Source organism: Phascolarctos cinereus, unplaced genomic scaffold (genome assembly GCF_003287225.1).
Source record: "Phascolarctos cinereus isolate Bilbo 61053 unplaced genomic scaffold, phaCin_HiC Scaffold_1;HRSCAF=81, whole genome shotgun sequence".
NCBI classification, from domain to species: domain Eukaryota; kingdom Metazoa; phylum Chordata; class Mammalia; order Diprotodontia; family Phascolarctidae; genus Phascolarctos; species Phascolarctos cinereus.
The window spans coordinates 177904652-177919977 of record NW_027555514.1 but is presented as its reverse complement, the minus strand read 5'-3'; the positions used below and the strand labels follow the sequence as shown (position 1 = coordinate 177919977).

At 33.6% G+C, this 15326-nt stretch overlaps 1 protein-coding gene across 1 annotated transcript in view; it reads left to right on the top strand.

Moving 5' to 3' along the window:
• AEBP2 (AE binding protein 2) overlaps positions 1-13705 on the top strand; it is a 53094-nt gene extending 39389 nt beyond the window's left edge. Inside the window, 6 exon segments of the mRNA XM_020994341.2 lie at positions 1150-1336; positions 5185-5309; positions 7569-7636; positions 9112-9225; positions 11591-11617; positions 12152-13705. Coding sequence (XP_020850000.1) covers positions 1150-1336; positions 5185-5309; positions 7569-7636; positions 9112-9225; positions 11591-11617; positions 12152-12197 — 567 coding nt within the window. The 3' untranslated portion in view covers positions 12198-13705.
• Positions 13706-15326: the final 1621 nt, after the last annotated feature.

Sequence of the window (15326 nt, the reverse complement as noted above, 5' to 3'; positions counted from 1 at the left end):
ATAACATACTCCCCTAATTTGCTTATGGTATCAGGCAAGTGCTCCCTGAGCTTTAGTTGCCTCATCAAGTGGGGTTTTAAAAAAATTATTATAATTATTTTATTTTTGGGCAATTGGGGTTAAGTGACTTGCCCAGGGTCACACAGCTGATAAGTTTCAAGTGTTTGGTCTGAGGCTAAATTTGAACTCAGATCCTCCTGACTTCAGGGCCGGTGTCCACTGTGCCACCTAACTGCCTCTCAAGTGGGCTTTTAATATTAGCACTAACTAATGGTATTGTAACAAAAGTGCTTTTTAAATCTTAACGGGCTATTTGAATGAGTAACTTGTGAACCATAACGTCAGAAGGAGCTGTATTTCTAATATGTGCAAAGAAAGTGATTTTTTTTTTAATTATAGTAGATATACCTAATTGAATATATGGGATATAGCTAAGTATGGCACCTTCTTTCTTGAGACACAGTCCACTTATATCAACCATTTGCTTGTCATTAGTCATTTCTGGTAGTTCTGTTCTTAATTCTTAACACTATTAAGCTATTTCCTGGACTTTGAAAATTAGATGTTTTGAATATATGTATAATGGATTATACAGTAAATAGTAAATGGCTATTTTTTATGTTATTATAATTTGTTTTGAAGTTGTGTCTTCTGTCATAAGTTTCGTGACTATCAGGGATAAGGACAATACCTCATCAAAGGTACTTAGGGAAGTATTTACTAAATTGAATTTAGATTTCAGATAGAAAACATTTTTCCTCCAGTTTTTTTGGCCTGTTATTTCCATACAGACAGTGAGGGTGTAGAGATAACTGTTGAATGTAAATAAAGTTTCTGCTGCCTGTAGTATTTTGTGTAATGGAAAAATCTTTTGGTTTGTCCCTATTGAACAAAAATGAGTAATGAATGAGTTGCACTTTCTGTTTTTTTGTTTTTATTATAAACCTAAACTTTGTTTTGAAGTGAAACATTTTGGATGTGGAAAGCCTGATTATAAATTTGGAGCCTCCTGAATCTCAGTTTTCGCGCACGCGCGCGCGCACACACACACACACACACACACACACACACGCACGCACACACACACACACACACACACACACACAAAATGAGTTTTTGTGACATATTTTTTTTTTCCTTTTAATTTAGTGTGTTGTCGGTGGTTGCAATGCCAGCTTTGCATCTCAGGGAGGGCTAGCTCGTCATGTACCCACACACTTCAGTCAGCAGAATTCTTCAAAAGTTGCCAGCCAGCCAAAGGCCAAAGAGGAATCTCCTTCTAAAGCTGGAATGAACAAGCGGAGGAAGTTAAAGAATAAAAGACGACGCTCATTACGTAAGTATTTAACCTGAGAGGAAAACTATCATAGCTATTTATTTGTATCTTTAGACATTGGTGGGAACCCATTTGTGGCTATCCCTGTAATTTTCTCCTTCTTCTAATAGATACTTTTCATCATGTAACCATTGGGTTAGCTTTTTTTTCTTACATTTTGTTTTTCATTATGAGAATTAAACCAAATCTGTCCTAAACTATGGAGAACATTGTTGATTTATACTACTGGCCAAGTACAACTTGAATTTCTACTTTTTCTTTTTTTTAAGGTTTTACCTAGGAAGGAATTAATGTAGAAATTTTAATATTCTTAAAAATGCTGGAAAATATGCACGTTCATACTTTGCACTTCATATTGTCACGACGTGTGAAAGTTAACTTGTATCCTTAGTTTTTTTTTATGTAAACAGATCTTAAGATAACATCTTTGGGTTCTCTCATAAATTAAAAAAGGAAAGATAAAAAATGTCCCAGACAAATTTGAGTATTTAGTACTTGTATAAAGTACATGTGGCAGGAAAATACAGATTGCATTAAGAGTCAGTGCAATTTAGTGCTTGTTGTCATGACAAGCTGAATGGTTCCTAGTTATTGCAATAAGGGATTTAATAAAATCTGCCAAATCATAAAGATAAGAGACCTATTATGAGAGAATGCATTTTTTTGTTGTAGGTAAAATGTAAGCTGCTTGATTAAACTAGTACCATGTTATGCATCTAGTAAGCTCATAGTTAATATTTGTTGATTTGAGTAGAATTATAGGTGTTTCCTATTTAAGTTCAGGGTCCTTATTAATGAATCATCCTGAGCTCTTTTCCTCACACTATGAGGAAACTTTCATACACAATGAATTTTTTTATTCTGGAAGGAGTATGCTTTTTCCTTTTTACCAGTAAAACTTAAAGTGATGTCATAAGCATGTCATTTATGCAGTATTAAGGCAGTGAGCTGAGCAGAATACAAAAGTGAAAAGGATATGATCCCTACTCTCAGCGACTTTGTAGTTTTGGTGAGGAAGTGAAACATGTAGGCAAATTGCTACAGAAGAATAAGGTAGTTTTTTGATTACAGGTAAGAATTAGAAAGCTTGGTTACAAAGTTTTAACGTCTGGGTAGGATCACTCTAAGAATGGAGGGAAAAGGGTGAATGTAGACGTGGAAGTTGCTTTGAAATGAATGGAAGAAGGAATCTGAGTGTTGGCAAGGCTTTAGTGGATAGAAGAGGGGAAGAAAAATAATAGACAATGCATTAAAAAGATTTTTAAGTTTTATATTTCAAAGAAAAAAGCTTTTAACAATGATTGATTTCTTGTTAAGTTGTTGTAGAGAGGCTCAGAAGTACTTGTACAACTAGTAAGAGTGAGAGTTAGAACCTGACTTCCATCACTTAATTCACAATCACACAACATAAATCAACCTTTGTTCATTCAACAAATTTTGAAGTGTCTATTATTTCCTTTATGCTATAGATACAATACATAAAACAAACTCCTGTATTTTTTTTGAGGTGGGCTTCAACATCTATGTACGCAAATGTATTGCAAAGTAATTGGAGCAGAGAGAGAGATATGATAACAATTGGGCAGGTTAGTGAAGACCTCAAGGAGAAGGTGGTACCTGAACTCAGCTTTGAAGGAAGTGTTCTGAAAATGTATAGACAAGATTTTGGTAATCTTCTACAAATGAACAGAGGCAGAGAGTTTATAATGTTTGGAGAACAACATGTAGACTGTTTGCCAACAAGATATGTTGGTGCTAATTTGTGGAGGGCCTGTAATAGTGGAGGAATTGTTTTATCTTAGAGGTGGTAGGGAGTCACTTAAGTTTTTTGATGTAAGAAGTGACTTGGTCAGACTTTTTGCTTTAGGAAGATAATTTTGGCAGCCATATCTGAAGGATTAAGTAGAGAAGGGAGAGACTGGGAATAGGGAACTGCAGAGAGGTGACTATGGAAGTAAAGAGAAGGGAATTGATCTGAGGTGAGTTGGAGTTAGGTGTGAAGGAATGAGAGAAAGGAACTTGGGTGATTGTGAATGGTTGTGCCCTCAACAGAAATAGAAATTTGGAAGAAGAGCTTAAGGTGGAAGGTGAATTCAGTTTTGTACAGATTTTATTTTGTGATGATAATGCCTAGGAAATTGGAAATAAGGAAGAGTGTTGGGAAGGAGTAGGGAGGTCGTGAGGGAGAAGCATCGGTGTCACAGTAAAGATTGAAGAACAGTTTTAGGGAAGAGTGATGCTGGTGAATGGCGGGGTGATACATGGAATGACTTGGATGTCATCTAATCTAACACTCTTAATTTTACATATAAAACTGAAGCCAAGAGAAGTTTAGTTGACCTGCTTATATTCACATGGTTATCATTAAGTGACAGAGGCAGTATTTGAACTTTGGTCATAATTCCAAATTCAACTGTTTATTCTACACATACTGCAGATTGGAGATGGAATTCATGGCAGTTGAAGAGGTTGCTGAACTGGATTAAAAATGACTGGGAATATTGAAATCTCTCAAATTTTGAAGGCAGGGCGTGGAGTTCACACGAAGACTTTTAGTGCCGATTCTGGTGAACTCCTTTAGTCATAGTCATAGCAGCAGCTATGTCCTGGGAACTCATAAATCTGTAATGTCATTAAGTGTTAGGCACGTCAAACTAATGAAGTTCCTAAAGTTGCCTGATCATGTAGTGCGGGATTGGTTAAAAAAACAAACAGATAAACATGGTTTTATCTGAGCTCTGTGGTAACGAAACATATACTTTATTTGCTATTTCTTGAGAACAGCCCTGTTGGAAAGGCATTTGGTAAAGTTTATATACACTTTTTAGGATTACGGTTTATTATGTTTTGTTGAAATCTAAAAAGATATTCATATTCTTGTAATCCATTGAACAGCTTCAAATAGTTTTAAATGAAAGCTGTTTAACTTAGAAACTTTTACGTCTTCAGGCATTAAAAGTAACCTCAGAATATTCTTATTACAGTTTAAAATCAGTCAAGCATTTAAGTTCCTGTGTGTTAAGCACTGTCAATTGCAAACGACATGAATGACACGATCCCTCTTAAGGAGCTTACATTTTAATGGGGAGGACACATGTGTTTCTATATCTACTTACAAAATAAATATAAACAGTTGTAGGTGCTGTGTGTATGTGTGTGGGGTGTCAGCAAAGTCTTGCAGAAATTTATCTTTAGGAAAGTGACTCACTGAGGTAAAGGTGAAGAGGGAGTGAATTCTAGACATAGGGGATGGGGAATGCATGGCCGCATCTGTGCTTAATGAAAATTATTTTGTTATCAGTATAATAGGATGGATAGGAGTGGCAAGAGATTCTAGGAAAGGAGGCCAATTAGCTTGTTGGATTAATCTTGAGAGAAAATATGATAGTAGCTCTGAGAGGAGAAAAGGGGTCAGAATCAAGACATTTTATAGGTAGAAGCAGTTAAAATTTGACAAAAAAATTGTATATTGTTAGTAGGTGAGGATGAGTAAGGAGTTCAGATTTATGCTGGGATTATTATTAACCTTTGACAGAAATTTTGAAGAGGAATGAAGCTTTGGGAAATGAAACTGAGTTTTGGGTATTTTGATTTTTGAGATGTCTATGTAAGATGTCCAATAGGTCATTAGTGATTTGGGGGACTGTAGCTGTCAATGACATTGCAGTAAGTTGCAGACTATTAGTAATAGGTTGAAATATATGGTTGTAGGTTTACTTCTTTGTCTAGTACTAATTTAGGGATTTAGAGATTAGGGAAAGTTTCTTGGGCAAGGTAACTGCATAGAGCACATTGCTTGACAGGTTGAATTTTTAAAAAATAACATTTTGTGTTTTTCGTTTTTTCAGCACGACCCCACGACTTCTTTGATGCACAGACACTGGATGCAATACGACATCGAGCCATATGCTTTAATCTCTCAGCCCATATAGAAAGCTTAGGAAAGGGACACAGTGTTGTTTTTCATAGTACTGTAAGTATTCTGGGTTTGTTTGTTTTTTTGCTTATTAAACATACATATACCCCTGAATTTTAAATACAAAGAAAAAGGTGTATATGATTTTATTTTGTCATAAGTTTACCCTTAAATTGTCTCCCGTCAGTGTGGATTTATCAAATATCTGTTGTCTGGTAGGCATTTTATGAATGAAGTACTCTGTATTCACAAGGAGATTTTGAGTTCTGCTTGGAAACTTCATAGGGAAATAGAAGTATAGGCAATTTATATAAAGAATAAATAGAAGGTGGCCGCTAGTTGGCACTGTGGGTAGAGCACTGGCCCTGGAATCAGGAGGACCTGAGTTCAAATGTGATCCTCCAACCAAACGCTTGATACTTACTAGCTGTGTGACCCTAACCCTAGGCAAGTCACTTGAAAAGTGTTCACTATACTAAAACCATTCATGAAAGCAAAAATGAGTCCTATTACTTAGTAGAGATTAACTTATTTGGGTGGAGAGGAGAAATTTTTCAAAGAATAAGAAAACTGAAAGTGGAATTTGTGTCATTGGATAGTGAAAGACTATTTCTGTAATCCCCTACCCCAGTCCTACCTTCATACACATTTTTTTAAGGAGTTTAGGGAAGAGGGAATTGAGTTTCCCATAGGTTACTGCAGAGAATCTAATATCAACATAGGAGAGAGAAGGTTGATTTTGAATAAAGATAAATTTGTTCCCAATGGAAAACTAAAGAAGTCCAAAAAGTTGTGCTGAAGGAGCTTCCCACTTAAATAGGGTTTAATTCTTTCAGGTGCATGATTGAGAATAGCGCTCAGAGGGATGGAGACAGACAGAAAGATAAGAAGAAAGTATTGCTGTGGGAAGCAGAATTGAGATTGATTTTAGGGTCTAAGGCAAGCAGATGGAAGAACTGCTTTATAATAATGTTTTAAAGAATTCTGTTCCTGGGGCAGCTTGGTGGCGCAATGGATAGAGCACCTGCCCTGTAGTCAGGAGGACCTGAGTTCATATCTGGTCTCAGATACTTGACACTTAATAGCTGGGTGACCCTGGGCAAGTTGGGAACACAGTCCTAATGTTATGCTAAGGCCTGTGATTCTTGATAAAAAAATTGTGCAAGTGAATCCCATAGGAGGTGAAAAATAATTTTTTAAAAACATCGCTGTGGTGATTGGAAATTTTTAATGAATGAAACTCACAAAGAAAAAAATTTTTTTTGAAAATTATTTTCTTTTGACAGTGTCTTTATCCATTCCAAGTCTTTAAGAATAGATAGTTCATCAAAAATACCTATCCTATTGAGGTATTATCTGCTTTTTAGGTATCTTTTTAAAAGAATGATAAATAATAATTGGTTCTCTTTCTCTTTGAAGAACTTGCTTTTCTGTCTTCTCCAGAAGAGGTCAGCAGAATGTTAGTTATTATTTGATTTGCTTTAATTTTTAGTATACGAGGCTAAGATTAACTACCTTCTAATTACAGTGTTTTGTTTTAAGTTTATAGTATCTTCTAGAATTCTTTAAATTTCTCCAGTGTTTAAATCTTTCATTTGGGATAGACTAGACTTAGCAGTAATTTAAAAGTTTAAAGTTAAAGGGATAACATTTATACCTATTAAATCCCTAATACGCAAAATTACATTGTCTACCAGGGATGTTCTTAAATAATCAAAAGTATTTTATTCTTTAGATAAAATTCCAATTTTCATTTGAAATAATTGACTCTTAAATGATTCAAGTATGGACCTTATTAATAAATTCAAGTTGCCATTGGTCAATCTAGTATGAAAAAGGATAACAATTATGGAACATATTTTGATCCATCTATTAGCATAGGACTTTTAGTACTGACATCTTAGCTTTTCATATCTTGACTTTCTCATTTTTTATAGGCTATTTATCATTGACTTACATAATTAATATTAAAGTTAAGCTCTTAAACAAAGAAATTGCCTTTTTTGAGTTAACCAACTATCCTTTTAACTTGTCAATTGAAAACTGCTTTTATTTTAGATATGAAACTGAAAAAAACTTTTGAAAAAGATTCTACATTTCACATTACCTTTTAATTGCATTTTTGGGAAAAGGTGTATTTAGTGTTTTGTTACATTTAATTTTTCCTCTTTTTCTTAGTTCAGTATGGAGGCCATTTAAAAAAATGATTGAATTGATTATGATTGGTACTGGAGGAAGTGGGAGAAACACATGTAATTTCCTTGTTTTAAATGTACGTTTTCCACATTTCTTTGTCATTTTAAATACCATTTATAGGTAATAGCCAAGAGAAAAGAAGATTCTGGAAAGATAAAACTGCTGCTTCATTGGATGCCAGAAGATATGTAAGTATTAGAAATTTTAGAAGTGAACTACTGTTGGGTTAGTATCTAGATCTTTAATTAGAGAATTATAATGGTAAACACAATTTCCTAAATAGTTTTCTTTTAACCAATCGTTAACAATACTCAAGCTCTATTATTTTTTTTTTACTTTTTAATTTTTTTTTCACAATTTTCTTTCTTCTTTCTTTTTTTTTCCTAGGCAGTGAGATTTGCCCAGGGTCACACAGCTAGTGTTTGAGGCCAATTTGAACTCAGGTTTTCCTGACTTCAAGGCGCCACCTAGCTGCCCCTGTACAGTTTTCTTTTACATGTACTAACGTGTTCAGTATTTTTACCTTTTTGGGGGTGGAGGAAGGTGAGATTCTTGGATGTATAAATAATGGTACCAATATATTATAGAGGAGACAGTATATTCAGGAGACTTTTGATTTCTGATTTGGACTCTGCCACTTGCAAACACTTTACTGTGGGGAAGTTAATACATTCTTCTTTTTTTAAGCTCTTACTTTCTTCATGTGTAGAATGAATGAGATGGAATAGAAGATTCCTTCTAGTTCTAAAATTTTATGATTTTTACTTTTATAGCTTGCCTACATAATTGTTATAGATTTAAATGTTCCTACCTTTATTTTCTCAAACAAGTACTTTTTAATTACACAAGTAGTTGTTTTCTTGAGCTGGTACTGCTTCTTCTCCATGTTCGTATTTGAATGTCTGGCCAATATCTGTAGCTTCAGAAAGCAGGCCTTAAGTAAGACCTAAAGTAGATTTTGAGCAATTGAAGACATCTGACAAAACTTACAGGCAGAATTCTACTAAGATTTTGAGCTACATAGGATATTATATTGTTTGGTGGCCTCTGTGTCTCCTGTTCTTCTACTCAGAGAGGAATAGGTGAGATGAATCACTGAATGTCAGAAAGTGAAAGACAAGGAAGTTGACAGAATTATTTGTGTGGGGTGGGATGGGGTGGGGAGGTAGTTAGGCAGGATGATAGTGAGATAGGGGCACCCAGTTAAGGCTGGCTTTAAAAGATCAGGGATGAAATATGCTAAATCGTTGTGGAATTAAACTTTTAGTTTATTCTGTTTTTTCAGTAGTAATGGAATTTGATTTGGTTTGCATTAAATGTTGAAACATTTTAATGCAGGAATATGTCAGCTAATAAAGTTAAGAATGCAAAACTAATCTACTCTTCTTTAGGCTTTTTATGGAGCTTTTATAGTTATAATTTCAAAACTATTAAGATCTTTCAGTTCAAAAAGGAAATATTTGCTTGGCATCAGTAGAACATTAACAGCTATGGAATATTTATTACTAAAGACACGCCCTTAAGAAGCATCACCTTTCATAATTTCTAGTAACAGTATTTTAAAGCCAGAATGTTCCTTTAAGGTTTATAATTGTACATTTACATTTAACTTATGGGTGAGAAAGAAGTGATCTTTAAAAATGTTTTGTTTTTTTCCCCATAGTTTGCCTGATGTGTGGGTAAATGAAAGTGAACGACATCAACTAAAAACTAAAGTAGTTCATTTATCAAAGCTACCCAAAGACACTGCCTTGCTTTTGGACCCAAACATATACAGGTAATTTCATTTTGAAGTTCCTTTATGAAGCATAATCATTAAGACTCACTAAGCTTTTAAAAAATATTGTATGTTGAAATTAATGCAAGAAATTGTTAGGGTAGGAATGTCAGTCTTGGTTAGTGCCCAGCAAGTTCTGAGGTTTTAAGAAATTCTTAAATAATCTACCTTCATGAACTGAAATCTAGTTACTGAGAAAGAGGGAATGTGTTTATTTACCAAGTGTATTTTACTTTTTTGTGCTTGGTGTACAGAAATTCTAGTAAAAGAAGTACATACAGTGGAATCCTGAAAGATCACTTCTGTTAAGATCACATACTGGTTTGTATGCTAATTTTTTTCAAGTCCAAATTTATCTTAAGTATTTACTGTTCAGTTGTAATACAATGTAGTATTACTTTGAAACCAGTACTTTTCATGTAAGTACTGCCATTTTTTTGGTAAGACTTTGTGGGGGAGGGAAAGAAAGTGCATATTAAGTGTTCTAGGTAGTTTAAACAGTTTGATTTTCAAAAAATGTTTCTTTGCTGACACAGGGTTAAGTTTATTAAATTGAAATGGTCACATTTATTGTAGGGGGTCTCTTCTCTCCCCCCCCCCCCCCCATTCTGGCCTGCTTTTACATTGGTGTATTATGTTTAAACCATAATTCACAGAATACAAATAAAAACTTTTAAAAAATGCTCAAATACTGCAAGAAGTTTAGGATATACTGATAACGAAATTAAATTCTTGCAGCAAATTATAGTTTTATTCATGTCGCCAGTTAATCTTTGGCAGATAACTACAGGACTAAAATAACATTCACTTAGCATAATGCATTGTATATGTACATTAGGAATTTAATAAATTTTTGTTGAGCTGATTTGTAATCTATAATGGCCAACAGGTATTGGGAATTATTTTCTATTTCACTCCTGATCAAATTGAGGTTTTTTAAGTGGAGCTTTGAATAAATGGAAATACTTTTCATTTTAGGCATTTTGAAGCACAATTTACTTGTTCATTTTTTTTTTTTGGAGCATTATTCAACACAACTGAATCCTAATACAGCAAAGTAATTGCTCTGAATTTTGCATCTGTTTTTCACCTTTTGGAGTTCAGAGTGGGGAAATACCCAATTCAGATTCAACAAATATTCCTTAAGGTATAAGTAAAAGCTATGAGCATAGACTCTGTGCATCCTATGTTTGGATCTATTCTCCTTTTGATACCCCACTCCTTCCATGAATTTCCTGTATTTAAAAAATAAATGACCACCACTTTACCCATATTTATGTTTTCTCAAGATTATTATGTGGTGGTTGGAAATAAGTCTTTAGTTGCTAATGTTAACTTGTTTTGATATTGTAAATGTATTGTGACAGTTGAGTTGTAGTGCTTCCTTAGTCTCTTGAAATCGTAGAGATGTTCCACATTGAATAATCATAGATCGGGCCAGCCTTTGAGTCAGGAAGATCTTTCAGTAATGTATAAAGTAATGACTATAGGAAAGGCCCATAACCTCTAAGTGCCCCAGGCAACTTTTAAAAAATTGTAAGTTATAGATTACTTACTGATCTGCATTTTTGGAGAGAGTTTGCACACAGGATTTCTATACTAGGAATTTCCCATACTGATAAGCCCCAAACCCCGTCTCTTTTTGACCCTTTCCAAGAGGAAGCCCTCCTCTGAGGTTGGCTGTTCTATATAACTATAGAAAAGTAGAGTACTACTTTCACAGATGGTTTCCAATTGGGGTTGGGAAGGCTATTATAGTTGGGGATTGTGGGCCATCCTTGTAGTTTGCCTAGGCCTCAATATCTGCACATATTTAGGGGTTAGACTGAAATAATTCTAAATTTCCATCCATCTCTAAACGTTTTTGATTTTTGGTTCTGCATCATTAGGGAGCTGAATTCCTTTAAGGGATTGAGGAAAACATTTTTTAAAGTTATCTAATTTATGTTGGATATAAAATTTCTTATGATAGAATATAGTACAACTGATGAACTGGTCTAATGAAATAAACCTTAGCATTGATATGTACATTAAAGGAATTCCTTCTAAATTGCTCTTTCATTAGAATCACTTATTTGTCATCTCATAGACAGATATTCTTTTGGGAAAAAATACAAATATTGATACTTCTTAAGAAACAAGAAATTTCAGATATAGGGTGAGCTAGTAAACATGAAAATTTTAGCAGAGGGTAAATAGTAAATAGTAGAATCTAAAAACTTGAATAAATAAATTCCACAGAAAAGTGTCAGATAAGAAATATTACATGTATATATTTTACTATGAAAGAATTTATCATGAATAGTTGTCTTGTTTGTAGTTTTTAAAAACCTTTACAATAAAACACATTTTTTCTTTTTTCTAGAACAATGCCACAGAAGAGGTTGAAGAGGTAAAAATAATAATAAATAAATAAAGCAAACAAACGGGGGATACCTACAGTCTTAGTCACTGACAATGGGTTTAGGAACAAAGTTGCACATTAGAGTCAACCCCTTTTTTCTCCTCCCTCCCCCAGTATTTAGATAATATTTATGCTTAGTGTAAACATTCTGTGAATGAAGTAGATGCTTCTGTGGAATGTATTAATATATTACTGTATATCCACATTTTCATGGAATGGTACAGTGGGAGACTGAGCAACCACTCTTCTGGCAACTTAGTGGAACAACTTCTTAAAAGCTTTGCATGCTTGCTGCTTTAAGCTGCTTTTCTTTAGTGATTCCAGTAGTTTATATTTGAAAAACATTATTACAATTTGTGCCCTTAACAAATTTCAAAAGCACTCTAAGAATATTTGTCTCTACAGTGTTCATTGATTTAAACTCAATTAATATATTAAGACAATGAAAATTATCAGGAGATAATTTTAATTTTCAATTATGATTAATAGATGTGATTGGTTGCCATTTGTGTTCTTTTGCAGAACTCTGATAAGAAAAGTATTCAATTTGTATTTAAGCAAACAGTGAACGTCATTTGCAATCAACCAAAAATTTCATCTATCGAATTAGGGCTGAAACTTAAACTGTTAAGAGTGTTGCAGTATGTCTGGTGACTCCCTTTTCAGGATTAGGGCTTTCTCATGGAGTACAGTATGTTAATATTTACTTACATAATGAATCTGTTAACGGTTTTTGAAAAACCTGTTTCAAAATTTTTGAATACTCATGATGTTTTCATTTTAAGACCGGTTTTTTTCATGAGAAAAGCAATTGTTTTTTTTTGTTCATGTAAGAAAAAAATTGTATTTTTTTTTTTACATATCTGGAAATTGAATTCTTTATGCACCAAAGTTGGTTTGGGAAAATAAATCACTTTTCTTGCTTATTAAGCAAGAAGCCATATGGATTTTTTTTAAACTTAAAGAAATAGAAAATTGTGTAACTTGTTAGTCTTGTATGGAGACAAAAATGTTGCATAGAGATAATAGAAGGTTGCTTGTAAATAATTCAGCAGATTTGTAATATATTTTTATATTATGAAATGTACTGTAGATGTTTTTCTAGAGGCATGAAAGTTAAAATGTATATATTATGGTAGAAATAATATTGAAGGATATTGTAATTCACTAGTGCTGCCAGAAGAATTGTTAATAAAGCACCTTCCTTAACAATAAATGTCTTTTGGAGACTTAAGGGACTATGTACTACTGTTAATATCTGTTGTAAGAATGAAATACGTTGAACATCCTTCCAGAAGTCTTTGAGGGATGACCAGTAACCATAATAGAATTATGGCACTCATTTCCGACAGTGGCTGTGAAATCAATTATTTCCTTACTGTTGGAAGGACCTATTGTAAAGTATGTGGTAATGTGCAGTCAAACTGCATAAAATCCTCCTAATTGAGGAGTCTTCACTTTACTACAGTAAATATAAAAACCAGCAGTTTTTACACTAAATTTTTTTAAAGAAGAGACAAAAGTTTAGAATTAACCCTTTGGTTCCAAGATGAGAATTTTCATGATATACAGTGCATTTTGCATTTACATAATTTTTTAAAAAAATTAAAAAAAAAATAAACATGAGAGGCCTTCTTGGTTCCAGTGGGTTAAAAAGCTCTAGAAATAACGAGTCATGAAATTAAATGAAGTGCAATTACAGCACTAATGTTAAGACATTCTGGAAAGGTTGTTTAATAAGAATATTATACTTAAGCTCTGTAGCAATGTGATATTTTTTTTTCTTTTTTTCTTTTTTTGTGGGTTTTTTTTTCTTTTTGGATTTTTCTTTTGGTTTCTGTTCTTTTGCTGGAGCACTTCATCTACTGCTTTATTCTGTACCTATAAAGTAACCTGCAATCTCCATTGTTATCTTAAATTTGTTATGAAATTGCCAATAATCGGATATATAATTTGTATCTGTATTTTATTTTATTGCTTCATGTCCTTGTAAGTCATTCATAATTGACAGATGATTGTAGCCCTTGCCTAAGTATTTTTTCTAATAAAACAAAGCAAATCACATCTAGCTTGAAAGTTGTTACCTTTCAGTGTAATTTGTAAGTGGCAATTGAAGATTTAAAGTACATGTCCTTTTTGATGTATCTCATTTCTGTCAGTTAAGATTCTCAGTTTGATTAATTTGAATCATATGTACCTTTTCCCTTAATTTTTCCTCACTTCCATACCCACTGTTGCTGTTAGCTGGTCTTGATTCACATTATTACCTATTCATACTGTTCCTGAAAGAGATTATTGGAAGACAAAGCAGGGAAAGAAAATAAGTAGCAAAAGAAAGTATCATTGCTTCCTTATAGTGGTGCACATGGATAACAACACATTGGTAGAGATTTCAGACATCAAAATCAGTCTATGATTTATCTTCTTTTTTATGTTACTCCAGTTGGCAATAGTAATTCACCATAGAGACTTAATAGAAAAAGGAATAATTAGGCATATAAAATGTAATATTTCTTACATTCTTCAGTATTGCTATTTTGACTTTAACATCCATCAACAAGTCCCATGTTATTTCTAAGTATTGCCATCCACATTATGCTCTGCCCTACTTACTATGTAGCCAATAGCATCTTTTTTTTTTTTTGGCCTCTATGTTTGGGTCAATAAAAAGAATGGTTTATTGTTCTGTACCTCTTAGATGTATCAATATTTGTCCAATATTTTCTTCAAAAAAGTGAAAATAGAATTTGGATTTTAAAAATCGGATAAAGTTAAATGCATTTTAGATACTGCATATAAATTGCATCTGGCCCTCAAATATTGCAAAGCCTTTTAAGTAAGCTCTGATGTGACTCAAGGGTTTTGCATAATCATCCAAAAAGACAGAACCAAGTGGAGGAAGAATGCCTGTTGTTCAGACTGATTACATGTAATTAGATAAACAGCTCTTAGAGTTAGTCTTGCACAGTTTGGACTGATGGTGCAAATGGATAGTAGTGGTCTGGGCCCAGGAAGAGAATAGATTGGATGGCCTCTGTGATTGTTTTGCGGTACTTTTTATGAACCCAAATACCATTTATGACTCCGTGAAACAAAAATACCAGTCTCTGAATACTTAAATGTAGTTGGTTATGCAAAAGATGGTGGTGTGTCAGCAGCCAACAATGTCATCAGCGAACTATTACATAGCAGATCTGGCATAAAGGATGTCTGTGTGTCATGTGACTGGACCAAAAGGTAGACTAGTAACTAACTGAAGAATACCTTGTGTGTACTTGATCAATGTCGAGATCTACAGGAACAATTTTTGCGCGACCCCTTGTGACAGATACTGACAGGAGTTTTTACATAGATGAGTTTTGATCATCAGAGAAGTCAGAAAAATCAGTTGATAAATATTAGACATTAAGAATAAAGTTTTATGTATATTAAGAATAGTAAATAAACTAGTATTAGCTAGCATTTATATAGAGCTTTAACACTTGCAAAGTGCATAACAAATATCTCATCTTACTTGCACACAGACCTGAGCAGTAGATGCTGTTCCCCATTTTACAGGTAAGGAAACTGAGGCAGACCAGAAATTAAGTGACCTGCCCAGAGTTACAGCTAATTAGTTAAGTGTCAGAGGCTAGATTTATACTCAGGTCTTCCTGACTCTCATTCAGCATTCCTCATTTCTGCCTAATAGCCTCTA